At 47.3% G+C, this 22,230-nt stretch overlaps 3 protein-coding genes across 4 annotated transcripts; 1 reads left to right on the top strand and 2 right to left on the bottom strand.

The window, feature by feature from the left end:
* Window positions 1-18: 18 nt before the first annotated feature.
* On the bottom strand, window positions 19-6,102 carry PEX11B (peroxisomal biogenesis factor 11 beta). Its single transcript, XM_003944381.3, has 4 exons — window positions 5,968-6,102; window positions 5,050-5,165; window positions 3,273-3,474; window positions 19-1,247 (listed from the first exon to the last, which is right to left on the bottom strand). The coding sequence occupies exons 1-4, from the start codon at window positions 6,021-6,023 to the stop codon at window positions 842-844; spliced, it is 780 nt and encodes a 259-aa protein (XP_003944430.1). The 5' UTR covers window positions 6,024-6,102; the 3' UTR covers window positions 19-841.
* A 347-nt stretch (window positions 6,103-6,449) lies between these two features.
* LOC101045352 (gonadotropin-releasing hormone II receptor-like) lies at window positions 6,450-12,421 on the top strand. The gene is given in 3 exon segments (XM_074389759.1): window positions 6,450-7,354; window positions 11,268-11,324; window positions 11,327-12,421. Coding segments are annotated over 3 exon segments (969 nt in total). The 5' UTR covers window positions 6,450-6,801; the 3' UTR covers window positions 11,686-12,421.
* Window positions 12,422-12,494: 73 nt separating this feature from the next.
* On the bottom strand, window positions 12,495-14,503 carry RBM8A (RNA binding motif protein 8A). 2 transcript variants are annotated; one of them, XM_003944380.4, is made up of 6 exons: window positions 14,388-14,503; window positions 14,048-14,107; window positions 13,858-13,935; window positions 13,249-13,385; window positions 12,817-12,953; window positions 12,495-12,703 (listed from the first exon to the last, which is right to left on the bottom strand). In XM_003944380.4, exons 1-6 carry the CDS (start codon window positions 14,452-14,454, stop codon window positions 12,658-12,660), a joined length of 525 nt encoding a protein of 174 aa, XP_003944429.1. In that variant the 5' UTR covers window positions 14,455-14,503; the 3' UTR covers window positions 12,495-12,657. The 2 variants fall into 2 exon arrangements, with proteins under 2 accessions (XP_003944429.1, XP_010330596.1); XM_010332294.3 differs by having other exon boundaries at window positions 13,858-13,932; window positions 14,388-14,472.
* Window positions 14,504-22,230: the final 7,727 nt, after the last annotated feature.

The raw sequence follows: 22,230 nt of genomic DNA, 5'->3' as shown, positions 1-22,230 counted from the left end.
AAGGACCAGACTAAATGCTGATGAGCAAACTGAACTTTAATTTGCTTACCTGAAAGGCTTGCTCTTCGTTATTGGCACAGGCCACATCTATTTACACAGAATCATTGTACAGTATTTACAGCAAGATGCTAGACACAGCATCATTCTGGAGAAGCAACGAAGGTGTAAGAACAGGCTAGGGAATAAAGCTCTGAAATCGGTGTCAGCAGAAATCGCAAGGTATGTGTACAAGGAAGGAGAAGGGCCCAGTCATGAGCCAGGTTGGTGAGGTAGACATGAGGAGGGAAGAGGAAACAGCAAACAGCTTGTGGTGCAGAGATATGAGGGAAGAGTCCACTGGCACATCAAGGCTTAAAAATTATGATTTGGAATGTGAAGAGGGAAAAATCTGCCATAAGACACCTCTGTGAGAAAAAAGAAGGCAGTTAGAACCTTACAGACCAAATCTCATACTTCCCCTAAAAAAGTAATTCTGCTGATTAAGTCTCTGGATAGAATGAGAAGGTTAAAAAAAAAAAAAAAAAAAAAAAAAGACAGATGCATAGACACAGAATCTTAAACAGACTTAAAAGGCACAAAGTAAATACATTCAAGAGAGACATAGACAATGAAAGAGGAAAAGAACAGAGAAGCCCAGGCATATCTAGAAATTAGAGTCCTCCTATTAACTTCATAGTCACCTTTCCTCGCCTCATCTTCCCCAAAGCTCTTCCTCCACCCCAAATCCCTGAATTTCTAATTTTAGCTTTTTAAGTAGAATTAGAAGGAGGCTGGCACACGAGGGACGATCTAAGATTCCATCTCACCAATTTAGGTCCCCTCCTTAGCCTGTAGCTCAAAGTCAGGGCTTGAGTCGTAGCCAGGGATAGATTAGGGTGAGAATAGACAGGATGGAGGACAGGAGGCCACAGAGCCCCACGATCCCAGGGCCACAACGCCAGAGGCCCAGTTTGTCCAGTGGAATGAAGAGATCACAGGCATTTCTGACCACATCCAGCAGAAGTGGGGGGTGGCCTCTAAGGACTCGAGCCAGGAGCAGGACTTGGAGCCGAAGTTTCAGAGCCAGGTGGGGCAGACCTCCTCCTGGGGTCCCTGGTCCCCCAAGTCCCCCAGTTTCAATTCCTCCTGGGACTCCTCCTGCGGAACCTTTCGGCCGCCGGCTACAAGCTGAAGCTTCTTGTTCCATCAGTAGGCGAATTTCATAAGCATCACGGCTCAAATTCATGATGAGGGAGAACAAATAGTACCTGACACACAGAGCAAGAGGGTCAGTAAGGACATGTGCGCCGACTTCACACACCCAACGCCACATGTTAGCATTTTCTTTTCCTGAAGCACAAAGAGATTACGTATTAGATCACCAGAAGTGAAGTGAATGCTATTACCCCTATTAGAAATGTCCTCCTGCTGGGCGCGGTGGCTCACGCCTGTAATCCCAGCACTTTGGGAGGCCGAGGCGGGTGGATCACGAGGTCGAGAGATCGAGACCATCCTGGTCAACATGGTGAAACCCCGTCTCTACTCAAAATACAAAAAATTAGCTGGGCATGGTGGCGCGTGCCTGTAATCCCAGCTACTCAGGAGGCAGAGGCAGGAGAATTGCTTGAACCCAGGAGGCGGAGGTTGCGGTGAGCCGAGATCGCGCCATTGCACTCCAGCCTGGGCAACAAGAGCGAAACTCCGTCTCAAAAAAAAAGAAAAAACATATATACTCTTTTAGGGAGCTGCTTTTCCACACTGCTTCAGCCACGCCTCCGCTCCCACCCCTCGTACCTCATGAGCCATGTTATAAATGTTATCACACGTTATCTCAGTGATAAAAGTTGTTTATCACTGAGAAAGATGAAGAGAAAAGCAAGACAGAAATGGAGACGGAAAGAAGCTAATCTGATGAAAAAGTACAAAGACAATCGTAGGAAAACAAAAACAAATACAGATAATATGTTAAGAATTTTACTCCCAAATCATATTTCTTTCTACCTTTATTGTCGGCTACCTCCTTTGCCCAAGCTAACATCATCTCTTGCTCATATTAGGGCATCTCCTCCTCCCTTGCCCCCATTGCAATCCATTGTCTGTCTGTCTTTTTTTTTTTTTTTTTGAGACAGAGTTTCACTCTTGTTGCCCAGGCTGGAGTGCAATGGCAGGATCTCGGCTTACTGCAACCTCCATCTCCGGAGTTCAAGCAATTCTCCTGCCTTATCCTCCCAAGTAGCTGGAATTACAGGCATGCGCCATGACACCCAGCTCATTTTGTATTTTCAGTAGAGACGGGGTTTCTCCACGTTGGTCAGGCTGGTTTCGAACTCCTGACCTCAGGTTATCCGCCCGCCTCGGCCTCCCAAAGTTCTGGGTTTATAGTCATGAGCCACCACACCCAGCTACAGTCCATTTTCAACATCTCAGAAAGAGATGTCCTTTAAACACAATTTGAATCATGTTATTTCCCTGCTCAGAATCCTTTAATAATGTCCCATTGTAGAATAAAATTTAAATAAAATAAACATGAACATTGCCTAAAAGCCCGTGTATGAATGATCTCACACTTGTCTATCTCTCAAATTTGAACTTATGGACTCAATACTGTCCATCACACTGGCTTTCTCTTTCTCTAATTCCCTGAAGTCTTTCTTGGTTCAAAGCCTTACTTAGAATGTGCTATTTTCTCTGTTTGGAAATATCTTTTCTGTTACTGTTGACTTTGTTTAACTTCTCCTACTCAGAAATCAGGTCTGAACTAAAATATTACTTTCTCAAAGAATTTTTCCTGATTTTTCAATCTAAATTAGCTCCCCTTGTTATATTCTTTCATAACACTGTACACTTTTCCACAAATATATATGAGAAGTTATTTGTTGTAGTATCTAACTCCCCCACTAAACTGGAAGCTTCATGGGAGCAGGCACATTATCGTTTAAGCACTTTCCTTTATCCCCTGCCCCACAGTAAGCATCTAATAAATATTTTTGTAATGAATGAATAAGCAGGTAGTGAGGGGGAATAATCTGTGGTACAGATAGACAGAAGCACAAGTCATATAATATCTTACCTTGCACAAATTAGTCATTCATTATGGAAAAGCATCTGTCTTCCATCTGCCCCCATTTGTTATTCTCTGATAGTTTAAGATCTAAGTGAAGATTGGAAGTCAAGTGACTGATCAAGACTTATATACTCTGGGAAGATCCTAAGAGATCTTTCCCTTATATAAGACAAGCTATGTAATATAGAGGCTACAAAAAAATCTTGTAGGAGAGAAAAGGATATCAAACCTGAATGAACGCTGAGCCCATTTCTCCTGATCCACACGAGGAGCCAGTCCAGACTTTCCAGCCCACAGGACATTGTCACAGGCAAAGTACAAGGCTCGATTGAGGTGACTAACAGTGATGCAGAATCTCAGGACAACGTCTGACAGGTGAACAGCTCTTTTGGCTGACTCAAGGGCATCTGCCGAGTTACCCAGGCGTAGAACTTGCGGAGATTAGAGAGGGAAAGCAAGGATTTGTAAGTAGAGAGGCAGATAGCAAGAAACAGAGAAAGAGGGCAAAAGTTGAGCAATAATCATAACAATTTTTTTTTTAGATGGAGTCTTGCTCTGTTGCCCAGGCTAGAGTGCAGGAGCATAATCTCGGCTTACTGCAACCTCTGCCTCCCGGTTCAAGCAATTCTTCTGTCTCAGCCTTCCGAGTAGCTGGGATTACAGATGACCACGTTCATCTAAATTTTGTATTTTTAGTAGAGATGGGATTTCACCGTGTTGGCAAGGCTGGTCTCAAACTCCTGACCTTGTGATCCACCTGCTTCAGCCTCCCAAAGTGCTAGGATTATAAGTGTGAGCCACTGGGCCCAGCCAACAAGTTTTTTAAAGAGCAGAAACAGGTCAGGCATGGTGGCTCATGCCAGTAATTCCAGCACTTTATTAAGAGGCCGAGGTGGGCAGATCAGAGGAGTTTTAGACCAGCCTGGCCAACATGGTGAAACCCTGTCTCTATTAAAAATACAAAAATTAGCAAGACGTGGTTGTGGGCACCTGTAGTTCCAGCTGCTCAGGAGGCTGAGACAGGAGAATAGTTTGAACCCGTGAGGCAGAGGTTGCAGTGAGCCGAGGTTGCACCACTGCACTCCAACCTGGGTGAGTGTGAGGCTCTGTCTCAAATAAAAACAAAAATTAAAAATAAAGAGCAGACGGCCGGGCGCGGTGGCTCGAGCCTGTAATCCCAGCACTTTGGGAGGCTGAGGTGTATGGATCACGAGGTCAAGAGATCGAGACCATCCTGGTCAACATGGTGAAACCCTGTCTCTACTAAAAATACAAAAAAGTAGCTAGGCATGGTGGCGCGTGCCTGTAGTCCCAGCTACTCAGGAGGCTGAGGCAGGAGAATTGCCCGAACCCAGGAGGCGGAGGTTGCGGTGAGCCGAGATCGCGCCATTGCACTCCAGCCTGGGTAACAAGAGCGAAACTCCGTCTCAAAAAAAAAAAAAAAAAAAAAAAAGCAGAAACAGTTCATTTTTCTTTTCTTTTCTTCTTTTTTTTTTTTTTTCAAAACGGCGTTTCACCATATTGGTCAGGCTGGTCTCAAACTTCTAACCTCAGGTGATCCGCCGGCCTCAGCCTCCCAAAGTGCTGGGATTATAGGCGTGAGCCACCGTGCCCGGCAACAGTTCATTTCTCAACTTCAAATTTAATTTTTGTGCCAGTTTACTTTTCTCAAACTTGCCCCGTTCTCTCCAGTCCTCCTAACTACTTCCATACCCCCGTAGCTCAACTGGACGCAGGCAGAGGGTAAGTGCAGAGCCAAATGAGGACGAACAGGCGGAGAAGGTACAGGAAGGAGGGACGGAGGAAGGAGAGGCGGGGATGGAGGAACGGTTGGGGAGATAAAAGAAAAGACAGACGTAGGCCGGGCGCGGGTGGCTCACTGTAATCCCAGCACTTTGGGAGGCCGAGGTGGGTGGATCACCTGAGGTCAGGAGTTCAAGACCAGCCTGGCCAACATGGTGAAACCCCGTCTTTAAAAAAGGAAAGAAAAGACAAGAGTTACTTACGCTTTCTTCCCAGGCTCAGGTGGCCCTCCAGTTGACGAATCTGTTTCTGTAACTCAGGACTGGCTCCATGCCGCTGCAGCGCGTGGCCGAGAAGAGAGCAAGCATACTGGGCGGCCCTAGAGGAGAGGGCAGGCGAGGTCAGGCGGGGACCTCCCTACCCTCCCGCTCAGAACTATCCTCCGAAAGGCGGAGACGGGCTTCCCCGTTTTCCAGGGTGAGACCACTCTCCTTCCTCTTCCATGCCTCTCTCTCGCCATTTCTCCAGGCCAGGGGAAGGGAGAGGGACAAGGAGAAAAAAAGAGCCCAGAAAGGGCTGCGGCGCACTGTTGAATGTTGAGGAAATAGGAAATGTGACCATGATGAGGCCCGAGGGACCCGTGAAGGCCGCAGGGGTCCATCGCCAGCCCAGCGGGGCGAGCATCTGCGGGACCGGCGAGGGGGAGGCAGGCAGCTGGGGGGCATTCTATTCCTCAGAATAGGCGAACTAAGAGACTCCGAGGCCCTGCAGCTGGATGGAGACCAAGGGCCGGAGCGGAGGCAGAGGCGGCCCCGAATGACAGCCCGAAGCTGGGAGTGCCTTCCCAGCTCTGGGGGTCGAGTCCCGGGCTGCCCACAGCGGGGCGAGCGCTCCTCATTCCACCACCGCCCAGGGAGGACGCTGCCGGTCTTACGCGGACACCGCAACCCTGAGCGGCCTCCCCGCTGGCCCACTCATGCCTCAGTTTCCCCATCTCTTCCGCGAGCGGAAAAGAACCATCTCCTCAAGAGCGGCTCCAATCTGCGCCTCGCGCGGTCCGTTCCGGCCCCCGTAGCCAGCGTTGACCCTTCTTGACCCCCCGTAGCCTGGACTGGCCTCGCCTCACCAGAGTCTTCCTCTGCCCGTCCCTCCCCGCACCCCCATTCCTATTCGGGCCGCACCTACACAGCCGCTCCCGGGCTTGGCTCTGAGCACTGAAGCGGACCCAGGCGTCCATGACAGCCGCAGCCCCGGCTCGGCGGCCCGGCTCGGAGGCCCCGCTCCCGCCCCACTTCCCGCCCCACTTCCCGCCCCACTTCCCGCCCCTAGTCACGCCTCCTGCGCGACCCAACGGTGCCTCGCGAGGGACAAACATCAGAAAAGAAAGCGAGAGGGGCTGGCCCTTAAAGCGGAATTTCAGGCGCGAAACGCCTGTCTTTGAGCCTGCCTGCGCGTTACTGTGCCTGTCTCCGTCACGGCGTCCCCTTAGGAGACGACCTCCGCTCTCTAAGCACGCCTCCAGCGGCACATTCTTATTTAAATATTCCACGCAAAGGGCGGGGCCTGCAGGGGCGGGGCGGGGCCTGCAGGGGCCGGGCGGGGCCTGCAGGGGCGGGGCGGGGCGAGAAAGCGCCGCAGCGATCTCCTCGCCTTGGAGGCCGGGATAGGTGTGCGCCCGGCGGGACGCCCTAAACACACTTGCACGCAGCCTCCAGCAGAATCTAGGGCTCTAGGGACTAAAGAGGTCTAGGGCAGTGGAGGCCCGAAACCCAGGCTGGTCTGTCCAAGGGAAAAGAAGAAAAAACGAAGTTTGGTACCAGATCTTCGTTCCCTGCAGGACCCTGACAGTTGGACAAGTGACCTCCTCCAGAACACACGGAGAGTCTCCAGAAGCAGAGGCTTTAGGGAAGGAAATTCTCAATAATCAGCTCCAGATCCTGAAAAGGAGGACGAAGAATCAGTGGCCAAAGCTAACCGTTTCATACTCACACTTACCCTCCTATCTCCAGGCCACCATGTCTGCAGTAAACGGCACCCCTTGGGGGTCAGCAGCGGGGGAGGAGGTCTGGGCAGGATCAGGAGTGGAGGTGGAGGACTCAGAGCTGCCCACCTTCTCAGCAGCAGCCAAGGTCCGAGTGGGAGTGACCATTGTGCTGTTTGTTTCTTCGGCTGGAGGGAACCTGGCCGTCCCGTGGCCAGTGACACGGCCGCAACCCAGCCAGCTCCGCCCCTCTCCGGTCAGGAGACTCTTCGCCCATTTAGCAGCCGCTGACTTACTAGCCACTTTTGTGGTTATGCCCCTAGATGCCACCTGGAATATCACTGTTCAGTGGCTGGCCGGGGACATCGCATGTCGGACACTCATGTTCCTGAAACTAATGGCCATGTATGCTGCAGCTTTCCTGCCCGTGGTCATTGGACTGGATCGCCGGGCAGCAGTACTCAATGCTCTTGGACCCTGCTCAGGTGTCCGGAAGCTTCTGGGGGCAGCTTGGGGACTTAGTTTCCTGCTTGCCTTGCCCCAGGTGAGTGACCTGGGACTCAGGACCGGGGAGGATAGGAATTTGGGTCCATAGCATGAGTCAAAGGGTGTGCTTGGGGGCCATCAGCGTTAATCCTCAGGGAGAAAGCCTCTGCTCTCTTCCGGAAGATTATTTGCATGTTAATTTACATCTGTTAAAAGGCTGCCTTTTAAAAGCAGTATCCTACATCTGTGCCTCTTCCATTAGATCTGTTTTACTACGCTTGGCTTCTACCTCTTTGCATCCTTCCAATCTTACCTCCTTCAGATTGGGGCAGGTTAGAGAAACATACATGGGGGTCTATTAAGAGAGTGAAGTCGGCCGGGCGCGGTGGCTCAAGCCTGTAATCCCAGCACTTTGGGAGGCCGAGGCGGGTGGATCACGAGGTCGAGAGATCGAGACCATCCTGGTCAACATGGTGAAACCCCGTCTCTACTGAAAATACAAAAAATTAGCTGGGCATGTTGGCACGTGCCTGTAATCCCAGCTACTCAGGAGGCTGAGGCAGAAGAATTGCCTGAACCCAGGAGGCGGAGGTTGCGGTGAGCCGAGATCACGCCATTGCACTCCAGCCTGGGTAACAAGAGCGAAACTCTGTCTCAAAAAAAAGAGGGAGTGAAGTCAGTGGTTTGGGTGAAACTCTGTGGTACATTCACTTATCCATTCAAAATATAATGTGCATCTCCAGGGCCACTCAAATGCTAAGGATAGAGCAGCAAAATCCTGCCTTCAAGAAATGTATAGAGTAGTGCAAGAAACAAATAAATTAAGCAATGACAATACAGTGTGTATTCGAAAGTGTTATGGTAAAGAAGCTAAAGAAGACAACGGCGGGGAGAGGGTGTCTGATGCAGCCATGCAGTCAGGCTGTTTTCCAGAGATGTTAAAATTTGCTTCAGAGACAGGTATTAGACCAATTAATACAGGAGAAATGCTAGGAAGGATGGAGGAGAGAGGATCTCAGTGCTGCTAAAGCTGAGGACTAGAAAATGGTGAGTAATGAGCTGAGAAGGGAAGATGAGCCAGATCACAAATACTAAAATTGTACTTTATCCTGAGTGCAGTGGACAGACACTATAGTAAAAAGACAGTGACGTAACCAAATTTGTGTTTTTTACTCTGACTTTATTGTGGAATGAGTGTTAAAATTGGAAACAAGCGAGCTTCTGAACCTGATTATTAGGTTAATCAAATAAATGAAATACTGCAAAGGAACTAGAAATCTAGGAAGGGGGTGGGGAAAAGCTAAACGCAAAGCAATGCCTCCACAACAAAAACCACTATCACTATCGTGGGGTGGGTGTACAGGATACAGCAGCGAGTCTGAGACTGCAAGATTAGAATTACGTCTAGGAGGCGAAGAAGGGTCTAGGCTTTGTCTCTGGAATGATAATCCGTTACACTTATTCAAGATTTGACCCTTATTTACCTCCTCCAATTATTAGAGGTAACTACTAGAAGTTAGTCTGACTATACTTCTAAGAACAAAGAAAGGCCCGGGTGGCTGAAGCCTGTAACCCCAGCATTTTGGAAGGCCAAGGCGGGCAGATCACTTGAGGTCAGGCGTTTGAGACCAACCTGGCCAATGTGGTGAAACCCCATCTCTATTAATAAAGAGATAAAAATTAGCCCAGCGTGATGGCAAGCACCTATAATCCAAACTGCTCAGGAGGCTGAGGCCTAAGAATTGTTTGAACCTGGGAGACAGAGGCTGGAGTAAGCCAAGACTGTACCACTGCACTCTGGCGTGACAGAGACAGACTCTGCTGGGGAGGGGGGGAAAGAACAGAGAAAACTACTACTCCTTGTGTTGCAAACAGGACCTCTGCCAATCCAAGCGCTAAAAAGAAGCCTGTTGCTGTGGCGCCATTTACAAGTAGGTTTGTTTATAGGAAGCACATTTGAGATGTGGATTGACAATTAGAAGACTTTTTGTTTCAGTTTGCTTGTTTTGCTTTGTTCTTTGTTGTTGTTGTTTTTCCTGAGTCTGGGCTCTACTGCTAACTAGCCACTTAAAATCCATGGGCCAGCCACAAGATGATGCAATGGGAAATGAGTTTCATCCTCTGTTACAGCCTTACAGTTGACAATAATTTGTCATCTGTTTGTTTCAATGGCAAACTGGTCGTGACATGTATGAGACATGTGTAAAAGGTGATATTTTTTTGTTCCAAATTAGTATTCTTTGGGGTAAATCCTGCATTGCCCATATGCTGTAATTCTCTTTTTTTTTTTTTTTTTTTTTTTTTTTTTCCATATGCTGTAATTGTAGTTAAAATATTAGCGTCAATAAAATAAAAAAAAACGTAATAATGTTATGTTAGTGTGGTGAGGGGGTATTAGGGGTAGCTAGAAATTACTTATTTTTGTAGGCTTAAGTTTCCAAGTTACCAGCAGTTGAAAGGAATGTTTCTGTAGTACATGATAAATGGCAATAAAATAGGAGACAGGAAAGATCAAAGCAAGGTTGTGGACCAAACTGTAAATCCAAAAGCTTTGATTATTTTTATCTCCTCACCATTTTCAAGTACTTCTCAGGCATAGCACAAAAACAGAAAACAATTTAGAAATATATGAATGCAAGACATGGGAAGAGGAAAGACCATTTCCCAACTAGCTCAGAGTAGCTTGATCATAACTCCAAACAGTTCACAAAATTCTGTCTTAGGATCAAACTATTCACTTTTCCTAAATGTCCCTCATGCCTGCTAAAATCACTTTCCCAAATGCCTTGTATCTAGGAATCTGACACCTTCTGAGCTTACCTGTAATCAAATTAACAGTGACTAAATCTGCATTACTGGAACCCAGACACTTGAATCCCGTAGCTGTAAACTAAAATAGTTTTTATCGATTCAATCGGAAAACCCAGTAATTTAACAGAACCGGAGCGGGTGGGGGCGGGGGGAGCAGCCAATAGCATTTGGAAAATGTTAAGTTCTATTATTTAACGTTATTTCACCATTATGGTTACCGCAGATAAGACTATTACTATTGCCAGGCATGATGGCTCATGCCTGTAATCCTAGCACTCTGGGAGACCGAGATGGGTGGATCACCTGAGGTTAGGAGTTCAAGACCAGCCTGGCCATCATGGTGAAACCCCATCTTTTTTTTTTTTTTTTTTTTTGAGACGGAATTTCGCTCGTTACCCAGGCTGGAGTGCAATGGCGCGATCTTGGCTCACCGCAGCCTCCACCTCCTGGGTTCAGGCAATTCTCCTGTCTCAATCTCCAGAGTAGCTGGGACTACAGGCGCGCACCACCATGCCCAGCTAATTTTTGTATTTTTAGTAGAGACGAAGTTTCACCATGTTAACCAGGACAGTCTCAATCTCTTGACCTCGTGATCTACCCGCCTCGGCCTCCCAAAGTGCTGGGATTATAGGCGTGAGCCACCGCGCCTGGCCTATTTATTCTAGAACACAATCAAGCCTTAAAGTAGACTTGGTGGCTTCACATTTCTATCATAATCCCTGGGGGTAAGAGATCAGAGAGTCCCAGGTTGGGAAGGGGAAGAGCATTTGCACATTCTCCTTGTAGGGTGCAAGCCGTCTTCACCAGCTATGCCCCTCCATCAATTCACCCTATACTCGGTTCAGAAACTGAGTGTCCACATTACAGAATTTTTTTTTTTTTTTTTTTTTTTTTTTAGATGGAGTTTCGCTCTTGTTGCCCAGGCTGGAGTGCAATGGCTCGATCTCGGCTCACCGCAACCTCCGCCTCCTGGGTTCAGGCAATTCTCCTGCCTCAGCCTCCTGAGTAGCTGGGATTACAGGCACGCACCACCATGCCCAGCTAATTTTCAGTATTTTTAGTAGAGACGGGGTTTCACCATGTTGACCAGGATGGTCTCGATCTCTTGACCTTGTGATCCACCCGCCTCGGCCTCCCAAAGTGCTGGGATTACAGGCTTGAGCCACCGCGCCCGGCCTCAAGAATATTTTTCTAAATTCCTAGCCCCTGCTGGTGAATTTGCCCTCCGCCGCTCCTTTGACAATCGTCCCCGTGTTCGTCTCTGGCCCCGAGACTGGCCCTGCTTGTCTTGCTGACCTTCATCCTCTGCTGGCCACCTTATTACCTACTAGGTCTGTGGTACTGGTTCTCCCCGAGCATGCTAACTGAAGTCCCTCCCAGCCTCAGCCACATCCTTTGCCTCTTTGGCCTCCTCAATGCTCCTCTGGATCCTCTCCTCTACGGAGCCTTCACCCTTGGCTGCCGAAGAGGGCACCGTGAACTTAGTATGGACTCTTCTAGGGAAGAAGGGTCTAGGAGAATACTCCAACAGGAGAGTCAAGCCCTTAGACAAATGGAAGTTCAAAAAACTGTGACATCAAGAAATGCAGGAGAGGCCGGGCGCGGTGGCTCAAGCCTGTAATCCCAGCACTTTGGGAGGCCGAGGCGGGTGGATCACGAGTTCGAGAGATCGAGACCATCCTGGTCAACGTGGTGAAACCCCGTCTCTACTAAAAATACAAAAAATTAGCTGGGCATGGTGGCGCGTGCCTGTAATCCCAGCTACTCAGGAGGCTGAGGCAGGAGAATTGCTTGAACCCAGGAGGCGGAGGTTGCGGTGAGCCGAGATCGCGCCATTGCACTCCAGCCTGGGTAACAAGAGCGAAACTCCGTCTCAAAAAAAAAAAAAAAAAAAGAAATGCAGGAGAAACAAAAGACATTTCTATAACATCTATCTGATGCTAACACAGTATATAGAAACAGAGTAATAATTCTTTAATACCGTAAGATCTTAACATCTCAATTTCCTGCTCTCCTAATTCCCCCGCGAAAAGAAATACTGAGCAGTGTCTCCACTTTAAACCCTGCCTGAACTTGAGACTATGTCTAATACAGAAACTCACACAACTAACCTGGGCAACACAGCAAGGCCCCATCTCTACAGAAATATTAAATGTTTAGCCAGGCATGGTGGCATGCGCCTGTAACCCCAGCTACTTGGGAGGGTGAGGCAGAAGGATGGCTTGAGCCAGGAGTTTGAAGCTTCAGTGGGCTATGATCACGCAGCTGCCCTCCAGCCTGGACAACACAGCAAGACTCTACCTCAAAAAAAGTTAAAAAAGAAACACAAACACATACAGTTCAGTCCCTAGAATTATCTTCACAATGGTCCATACTGCCTTACTATGCTTTAGAACTTTTAATTTTAGGACAGGAAAGTAACATTAAATGTAGAAAACAAAAATTGAACATTTATTCGCAACTCAAAAGAATACTATGCATACAGGGGAAGAGATTAAATATAAACACAGCAAGTTCCACCCCAGTCCTCTTTGTCCAAGGCTGCATGGTCAAATGGAGTCTTGAACAGAACGCCTGGACAACACACGACCTGTCAGCGACGTCTCCGATCTGGACTTCTGCTGCGTCTTCGGCCACCTCTAGGGAAAAAAGCAGCAGGAGGAAAGTCCATTAGAGGGACATAATACTACGCCCTCATTCTGTTTTGTTCGTATTCCCTTCACCCAAACAGTGTTTTCCCTCTTCATTTTACCTCCTCTTGCCTTTTGGTGGACCCCGAACAAAGCACCAGTCAACGCTGATTGGCTGTCCCATCAAATCCTGGCCATTGAGTCCCTCCATAGCAGCCTGGGCCTCCTTGTATGTTTCATACTCAACGAGAGTATACCCCTGGGGAAAGTGAAAAGATATGAAAACCCTCCTATTTCCCCAAGCATCGCTGGGTATCCTTTTCCTCAAATTCAAACTCAGAAAAACCTATAAACTTTAAACAATGAATGTACGTCACATATCTCTACTGTATATATTCAGCATGTCTGTTTCTGTCTCTCTTCCGTGTCTGATAAAACATGGATTTCCAATGTCATTTTATTTCAACTTTGCTCCAACCCACATCAAACCCAGAACTACCAATACTAAGAGTTATGAAAGAAGAGAGGCAATGAAGTGTCACTTCATTGGCTACCTTCAGATATCCTGTTCGCCTGTCGAGATTGAGGTGAATGTTTTTAATTTCCCCATATTCTGCGAATTTGTCGTGTATATCTTCTTCAGTAGCTTCCTCGTGGACTCCAGTAACAAAGAGAATCCAGCCTTCAACAGCTGTTGGGGGACGGAGGGAAGGTGTCTAAGTACATGAGAGAAACACTTCAAGCAGGCTCACAGGAGTGGAGTGAGTGCGGATTCAGACTCTTTTTGAGATGGAGTCTTGCTCTGTCACCAGGCTGGAGTGCAGTGGCGCAATCTCTGCTCACTGAATCTCCACCTCCTGGGTTCAAGCACTTCCCCTGCCTCAACCTCCCGAGAACCACGCCTGCCTAATTTTTTGTATTTTAGTATAGATGGAGTTTCACCAGTTGGCCAGGCTGGTCTTGATTTCTTTATCTCATCATCTAGCCGCCTCAGCCTCCCAAAGTGCTGGAATTACAGGCGTGAGCCCACTGAGCCCGGCCAGAGACTGTTTAAACTATCTCTGAATCCATTCCTACTGCATTTAACTATTTTATTGGTTAAATATAAACACAGCAAGTTCTACCATAAACACGGATAACGCACAGGTTCCATTATTACTCACAGCGTTGTGGTCCGGGTTCATCGCCATCCTGCTCCACGCTGTCGTAGTCCTCACGCATCCGCGCTCGGGACCCCTCTTCTATAAGAGACAGACACGAGATCACCGAAACCTCCTCCTTTCTCCCATTGTTCCTATGAGTTGGGTGGGGACTCCAAAACCCGGAGCTCTACTCCACTTTGCCCACACTCACCGGAGCCAAAGCCGCGGCCCTTCCGTTTCTTCGCTTTTTCTTTTAGTTTGTGAATGCTCTCTGGAGCCCCAGAAGAGAAAAGAGTAAGTAACCATGACAGTCATTTGTAACGACTGTTTCTTTCCCAAGACACTATCTACAATCCAACCCAAACCGCCTTCAGTCTCAGTCCCTTCCCGGTCCCGCCCTCCCTTCTCCTAAAGGGGCGGAGTCTCTTCCACCCAAGACCCGGTTCCCCGATTCCCATCCTCACGACCGGGGACAAAAGAGAGTGAATTTTGCTGTCACAGCCTTCTCTCGCACCTTCCCCGCTTCCCGCAGCCGCCTCCACTGTCCTCACCGTCCCCATCCTCATCCATGGCGAAATCTTCGCCCCCGGCCTCGTGAAGATCTAGCACGTCCGCCATCTTGCCTTCGATGGAGATCTCGTCTGTGCCGCTCAGACACTAGGCACCTCGGGAAACTGTCGCAGAGGGGAAAGGTCGCCTGTGAAGCTGACCAATCAAAGGTAAACTCTAAATCCCGCCCTCGGCACGGTAAAAATACGCAATGGGGGCGGGCTTAGTTCGGAAAGATGCCGGAAGTGTTTCTGTGGCCATCTTGAGCAGGTCGCGAGCTAAATGCTGCCATGTTGGGAGGTACAGATTACAAGGGTCAGTTGCCTACTCTTAGCCGCGGCAGCTGTTGAGAAATACTGTGCTTTTCACAGCGAGGACCGGCGTAATTTCCTTATTAGAGGGCTTCATCCCAAACCGGGAAATGGCAATTGAAGAAACTTTTCTTTCAAAAATTCCGGGCCTGTACCCTGTTCCGAGGCAGCGTGCTGTATGATAGGAGCGTTTTTTAAAAAGTTTGATAGCAGTGCGGGCACAAATAGCTGCTTCTGGAACATACTGCAGCACCGAATTTCTCTTCAATAAACTAACAGACCTGGTTGCAATACGATTGGTGAGACAGATATCAGTTTTTGGTTTTGTTTTTATTTTTTTTTAAAACCCCGTAACTGTAATCCCAGCTACTCAGGAGGCTGAGCCAGGAGAATCGCTTGAACCTGGGTGGTGGAGGTTTGCAGTGAGCCGAGATCGGGCCGCTGCACTACAGCTTGGGTGACAGAGCGAGACTCCGTCTCAATAAATAAATAAATAAATAAATAAAGGCCGGGCGCGGTGGCTCACGCCTGTAATCCCAGCACTTTGGGAGGCCGAGGCGGGTGGATCACGAGGTCGAAAGATCGAGACCATCCTGGTCCACATGGTGAAACCCCGTCTCTACTAAAAATACAAAAAAAAACTAGCTGGGCATGGTGGCGCGTGCCTGTAATCCCAGCTACTCAGGAGGCTGAGGCAGAATTGCCTGAACCCAGGAGGCGGAGGTTGCGGTGAGCCGAGATCGCGCCATTGCACTCCAGCCTGGGTAACAAGAGCGAAACTCCGTCTCAAAATAAATAAATAAATAAATAAATAAATAAATAAATAAATAAATAAATAAAACTCCCTTGATACTTCTGGGAATTACTGGCATTATCTTTTAAACTATATAAATTATGGCCTTCAGCAAAATAGGGGCTTTATCTTTTTTTCAGGATGGTACAGGTATTTCACGTTTACAAACGTCAGATTTGAAACAGTCCCCCCACCCCCAATTCTGGAATCCTGATGTAAACCTTAAAAAGTAGTGGACTGGGCCGGGCGCGGTGGCTCAAGCCTGTAATCCCAGCACTTTGGGAGGCCGAGGCAGGTGGATCACGAGGTCAAGAAATCGAGACCATCCCGGTCAACATGGTGAAACCCTGTCTCTACTAAAAATACAAAAAATTAGCTGGGCATGGTGGCGTGTGCCTGTAATCCCAGCTACTCAGGAGGCTGAGGCAGGAGAATTGCCTGAACCCAGGAGGCGGAGGTTGCGGTGAGCCGAGATCGCGCCATTGCACTCCAGCCTGGGTAACAAGAGCGAAACTCCGTCTCAAAAAAAAAAAAAAAAAGTAGTGGACTGGATTCACTTATTTATGAATGCCTGCGTGTATGTCTAATAGTAAAGGAGTTGCTGGCAATAAAAGGGCAAATAATTACATTATCAACACTTTATGAGAGTGATAATTGCTGTCATAAAGGGCTGTGGCAGTACAACGAAAGTTTCTAGGAACTGGAAGAACTTCGGGTTTCTATTGGACCTTTGAGGCCAAGTAGTTTTCCAGGCAAAGGAGTTGTATTGAGATTAGGAGACCCTTCTATGGGGAAACTGAAAGTTAAAAGTGAGAAAGAGGGCCGGATGCACTGGCTCATGCCTGTAATCCCAGCACTCTGGGAAGCGGGGGCTGTGGGATCACCTGAAGTCAGGAGTTTGAGAGCAGCCTGGCCAACATGGTGAAACCCCCATCTCTACTAAAAATACAAAAATTAACGGGGCGTGGTGGAGTGCGCCCGTAATCCCAGCTACTCGGGAGGCTGAGGCAGGAGAATCACTTGAACCCGGGAGAGGAGGTTGCAAGCGAGCTGAGATCTCGCCACTGCACTCCAGCTCGGGTGACAGACTGAAACTCTGTCTCCAAAATAAATAAATAAATAAATAAAATAAAAGAATGAAATGAAAAATAAAATTTAAAAAGTGATTAGGAGACACTAATGCATTTTTCACAGTAGGTAGTGTGATCATCGTAAAAATCAGTGTGGTTACTTACCGAGCCCCCCGCCCCCGTCCCCCGGCTTTTTTTTTTGAGACAGAGTTTTGCTCTGTCGCCCAGACCGGACTGTAGTGGTGCAGTCTTGGCTCGCTGCAGCCTCAACTTGTTGCAACCTCCGCCTCCTGGGTTCAAGGGATTCTTCTGCCTCAGCCTCCTGAGTAATGGGAATACAGGCGCCTGCCACCACATCGGGCTAATTTCCGTATTTTTAGTAGAGACGGGGTTTCACGGTGTTGGCCAGGATGGTCTCTATCTCTTGACCTAGTGATCTGCCCACCTCGGCCTCCCAAAGTGTTGGGATTACTGGCGTGAGCCACTGCTCTGAGCCAACACCCCTTTTTGTTAGAGGGGTCTAGCCATATTGCCCAGGCTGGCCTGGAACTCTTGGGCACAAAGGATCCTCTGGCCTCCCAAGCAGCTGGGACTACAGGCATGTAACCCTGCACCTGGCTTTTTCCTTGGCTTTTTGCTGCACTTAGAATAAAAATTCAAACTCGCACAGCCTGCTTGGCTTATGTCTTCACCCTGTTCAACTACCATTCTTCTCTGTTACCCATTAAGCTTGCCCTACACTTTGACTCAACTATGGCATGCTCTTTCTCATCCCAGGGCGTTTGCAACTTTTTTAAAAATTTGAGATGGAGTCTTGCTCTCTCGCCCAGGCTTGAGCGCAGTGATGTGATCTTGCCTCACTGCAGCCTCCGCCTCCTGGGTTCAAGCTTTCTCCTGCCTCAGCCTCCTGAGTAGCTGGGACTACAGGCGTGCACCACTACAGCTAGCTAATTCTTATATTTTTAGTAGAGATGGGGTTTCTCCCTGTTGGTCAGGCTGGTCTTGAACTCCTGGCCTCAGGTGATCTGACAGTCTCAGCCTTCCAAAGTGCTGGGATTACAGGCGTGAGCCACCGTGCCCACCCTAACTTGTTTGTTGTCTGTTCTTCCCATTAGAATGTAATCCTTATGGCAGAGATAGTCACTTACAACTGAAATCCCCAAAGTTTAGCCCAGTGTCTGGCTCATAGTAGACATTTGGTACTTAACTGAATGAATGAATATTAGAATAGCAAGAAATTCTGTCTGCCTGATATTATGTGACTGGAAAATAAAGCTGAAAATACAGTTTAGGGTTTGTTATGCTAAGGATTTTGGAATTTATTCTATAAGCAAGAAATTTACCTACTTCAGATTTGAGTATTCATGGTTTTTAATATTTGCAAATAGTCCCCATACTAATTTTTGCTTATTTTCCCTTAGACTGACTTTAAACATAAATTTACACTGAATTTTTTAAAAATCAGTATTTTTCTATTACAAATTTAGATAAAACCATAACTATTAAAAACGGTTTGCCGGGCAAACCGTGCGATGGCTGACACCTGTAATCCCAGCACTTTGGGATCCCGAAGCAGGCGGATCACGAGGTCAGGAGTTCAAGACTAGACTGGCCAATATGGTGAAACCCCATGTCTACTGAAAAATACAAAAATTAGCTGAGCATGGTGGCTCGTGACTGTAATCCCAGCTACTTGGGAGGCTGAAGTAGGAGAATTACTTGAACTGGGACCCAGGAAGCGGAGGTTGCAGGGAGCCAAGATCGTGCCACTGCACTCTACCTGGGCTACACAGCGAGACTCCATCTCAAAAACAAAAACAAAAACTGTTTGCCCATCTATCATCTAAAATAATCCCAGGAACACATATAAAACTGGGAAATGGTAGGCTGGGCATTGTAGCCCACGTCTGTAATGCCAGCACTTTGGGAGGCCAGGGTGGGTGAATAAGCTTGAGTTCAGGAGTTCAAGACCAGGCTGGGCAACATAGCAAGACCCCATCTCTACAAAAAGAAAAAATTAGTTGGGTGTGGTGGTGTGTGCAGAGTAGTTCCAGCTACTCTGAAAGTTAAGGTGGGAGGATCCCTTGAGCCTGGGAGGCAGAGTTGCAGTGAGCCAAAATCACGCCACTGTATTCTGGCCTGGCCATTAGAGTGAGACTCTGTCTCAAAAAAAATTAAAAAAAAAAAACAACTTTGGGAAATGCTACTAAAGGTAAAGATAGCTAAGTGATGGCTTAAGCAAGGGAGTGCCACAGTCATAAATATTTTATAAATAAATACGACAGTAGGAAGAATTACAAAAAATAAAGAAAAAAAAGATATACGACAGTAGTATGGAGGATGTTAAGATCAGAGGTGAAACCCAGCTAGGAAGCTATAGTAGTGATCCAGTCTGGAGATGAGAAAGGACCGAATCTAAACTAAGGCAGTAAATCTGGACAAAACATATCAGGAGGTAGGCCAGGCGCAGTGGAGGTCAAGGCGGGCAGATCGCCTGAGGTCAGGAGTTTTGAGAGCAGCCTGGCCAACATGGTGAAACCCCATCTCTGCTAAAAATACAAAAATTTGCCAGGTGTGTTGTCGGGTGCCTGTAATCCCAGCTACTAGGGAGGCTGAGGCAAGAGAATCACTTGAACCCGGGAGGCAGAGGTTGTGGTGAGCTGAGATTACACCATTACATTACAGCCTGGGAGAGAAAAGCAAAACTCCGTCTAAAAAAAATATAGATACACACACACACACACACACACACACACACACACACACACACATATGTATATAAGGAGATTAGGAGGTAGACCAGGCGTCCCCAAACTGCGGCCCCCTGAGGCCATTTATCCGGCCCCCCGCTGCACTTCAGGAAGGGGCACCTCTTTCATTGGTGGTCAGTGAGAGCAGCACAGTATGTGGCGGGCCTCCAACGGTGTGAGGGACAGTGAACTGGCCCCCTGTGTAAAAAGTTTGGGGACGCCTGTGGCAGACTCAACAGTGACTGATTAGACTATGGTAGAGAAGAGTTGAGGGTGGGTCTGAGGTGTGTGGCTTACGTAACAGGGTAGATAATAATTCTAATAATAGATTTAGGAAGTCAAAGAGGAATGAGTATGGAGAAATGGATTTTATGCTGGATATGTTTCAAAGTGCTTTTGTCATATTCAGGTGGCCACGTCCAGTATGCAGAAAATAGACGTAAAAGCTCAAAACAGGTTGGGGAAGAAGAAATAGATTTGAGACTCACGTGTATAGTGGAGCTGACGCCACCGCAGTGAATGAGAGTGCCAGCAGAGTGGGCAGAGCTTGAGGAGAAAGGGCCAAGGACAAAGTCCAGGTTAAATGTCTACAGAAAGGGAGCCAGGCTGCCTTTCCCCAGCTCTACAGTCGTTTCTACCACCCCAAAAATGCTAATACAAATTCTTGTTTATTATATATGTAAAACGACAGGGATGTGTTAGAACTTCTGATATATATGTCTCAAGAAAGAGTCAGTCTGGCTCACTAGACAAAAATCTATTTTTAATTGTATAAAATTATACATATAAAATACATAGGATGTACTAAGAAGATGAGTAAAATCTTTGACACCAAAAGTGGACAGATCAGGAAACAATTTTCCTTAAGCTGTTTGGGGATCTTACTGGTTGGTATTTGAGGAAAATAATAAATCCAGGAGGTACAAGGGCAATTCTTTCCACAACTCACAGCGCTTAACCCACACTTCTTCTCAGAGAAAGGAGCACAGGAGAAACCAGAGCGATGATGAGTGCAGGTTATAAATATCAACACAAACACACACACCTGGTATGTCTAGCGGTTTTTGCCTTTAGTCCAACCCAACGTGTGTTTCATGGAATGCAAAGACGGGACTTCAGAACTCTTTTTTTTTTTTTTTTTGAGACAGAGTTTCGCTCTTGTTACCCAGGCTGGAGTGCAATGGCGCGATCTCGGCTCACCGCAACCTCCGCCTCCTGGGTTCAGGCAATTCTCCTGCCTCAGCCTCCTGAGTAGCTGGGATTACAGGCACGCGCCACCATGCCCAGCTAATTTTTTGTATTTTTAGTAGAGACGGGGTTTCACCATGTTGACCAGGATGGTCTCGATCTCTTGACCTCGTGATCCACCCGCCTCGGCCTCCCAAAGTGCTGGGATTACAGGCTTGAGCCACCGTGCCCGGCCCTGGACTTCAGAACTCTTAACTCTCCTCTGATTGGTAAGAAAAAAAAAATGATGAGGCCTGGAGAATGCAAGGAAGCCCGTTTCAAGCCCCAATAAAATTGTAGCTGGATTCCTTACCTCTAATCCCATAGTTCTCGTCACCAACATGATTTCAGAAGCAAGAAGTTGCCTTTCATCTTGCCTCTATCAAATCCAAAAGAGCAAATTAGGGCCTAGTTCCTAATCTATGTTGTTGTTGTTGTTGTTGTTGTTGTTACACTTGAACTTTCTGTTTGGAACCTAATCTGTTTCTAAAAGTAAAGTCTGTATAATTGTTAAGTGGAAAGTCCAATTGCAGGAAAACTAAACTTCCTGTTTGGACTAAACTGTTTCTCAGTTTAGAAACTACAAGGACCAATAATATAGTATAAAAGAGATGACAGAAACAAGGGGGAAATGGATATTAGGGACCTCCAGAACGTCCTCCGGAAGGAGACTACTTTAGCTGCTCGACTCGTTTGTTTCTCTCTTACGTCACCCAGGAGAGAGGTGGGGAAGAATGGTATTAAAGACAAATAGGTCGGGCACCGTGGCTCACGCCTGTAATCCCAGTACTTTGGGAGGCTGAGGCAGGTGGATTACCTGATGTCAGGAGTTCAAGACCAGCCTGGCCAACATGGTGAAACCCTTACTCTACTAAAAATACAAAACATAGCCGGGCATGGTAGCATGTGCCTGTAATCCCGGCTACCCGGGAGGCTGAGGCAGGAGAATCACTTGAACCTGGGAGGTGGAGGTTACAGTGAGCTGAGATCATGCCATTGCACTCCAGCCTGGGTAACAGTGCAAAACTCTGTATCCAGGAAAAAAACAAAAACAAAAACAAAAACAAAAAAAACACATAAATAGCTGATCATTGATTCTCTTTCCCTTCCTGCAGCCTCCAAGATATCAATTAGGAAGCGCCAAAATACTGAAGTCTCATTTCAATTTTCTGATGAACTCATGTTAATGTAGAACAAGAGGAAAGAAAAGAGAAAACAAATGAGAATCTAAGGAAGTGAACGGCAGCGACAGCGGGAGTGTGGGGAGCACGGTCCTCACTGACCAAATAGGACTGATAACGCTTCCAAAAAATAAAATGTTGGGTGGCGGGAAATATGGAAATTCGGAAATGTTTTACCTTCTACTAATATCTGCAGGCAGGAAGGTCTAAACACAGGGTTTAACTAAGCTGGGTGAGGAGGGGAGATGTGCAGAAGAAATACTGAAATATAATCAGTTTCAAACAAAACCCCCATCTTACTGTAGAGTATATCCAGAAATCTAGACGACTAGTATTGTATACATATGCCCTAGAAGCAACTTAGGTAGTCAACTCCCATGAATTGTTTGTAATTTACCTTGTCCCTGGGCAGTTTCTTAGGAATGGTTTCAGAAGCAAGATCTCTTCTTCCTTCAGAATAGTAAGGTAGGGAAGCCTCAAAACGAAGCTGCATTTGGAGGCAGCGAAGGAACA

Source organism: Saimiri boliviensis, chromosome 19 (genome assembly GCF_048565385.1).
Source record: "Saimiri boliviensis isolate mSaiBol1 chromosome 19, mSaiBol1.pri, whole genome shotgun sequence".
NCBI lineage: Eukaryota > Metazoa > Chordata > Mammalia > Primates > Cebidae > Saimiri > Saimiri boliviensis.
The sequence above is the reverse complement of the archived record's forward strand: the minus strand, read 5'-3'. Positions and strand labels throughout refer to the sequence as shown.

Excerpts from the sequence above, each read along its gene's own strand:
- PEX11B (XM_003944381.3), bottom strand. The coding sequence starts at position 6,023 with ATGGACGCCTGGGTCCGCTTCAGTGCTCAGAGCCAAGCCCGGGAGCGG. Across the intron at positions 5,166-5,967 it reads GCCCGGGAGCGGCTGTGTAG|GGCCGCCCAGTATGCTTGCT; the intron begins GTGCGGCCCGAA and ends CCTCTCCTCTAG. Across the intron at positions 3,475-5,049 it reads CCTGAGCCTGGGAAGAAAGC|TTCTACGCCTGGGTAACTCG; the intron begins GTAAGTAACTCT and ends AATCTCCGCAAG.
- RBM8A (XM_003944380.4), bottom strand. The coding sequence starts at position 14,454 with ATGGCGGACGTGCTAGATCTTCACGAGGCCGGGGGCGAAGATTTCGCC. Across the intron at positions 14,108-14,387 it reads CATGGATGAGGATGGGGACG|AGAGCATTCACAAACTAAAA; the intron begins GTGAGGACAGTG and ends CTGGGGCTCCAG. Across the intron at positions 13,386-13,857 it reads TGAACCCGGACCACAACGCT|CTGTTGAAGGCTGGATTCTC; the intron begins GTGAGTAATAAT and ends GTCCCCCAACAG.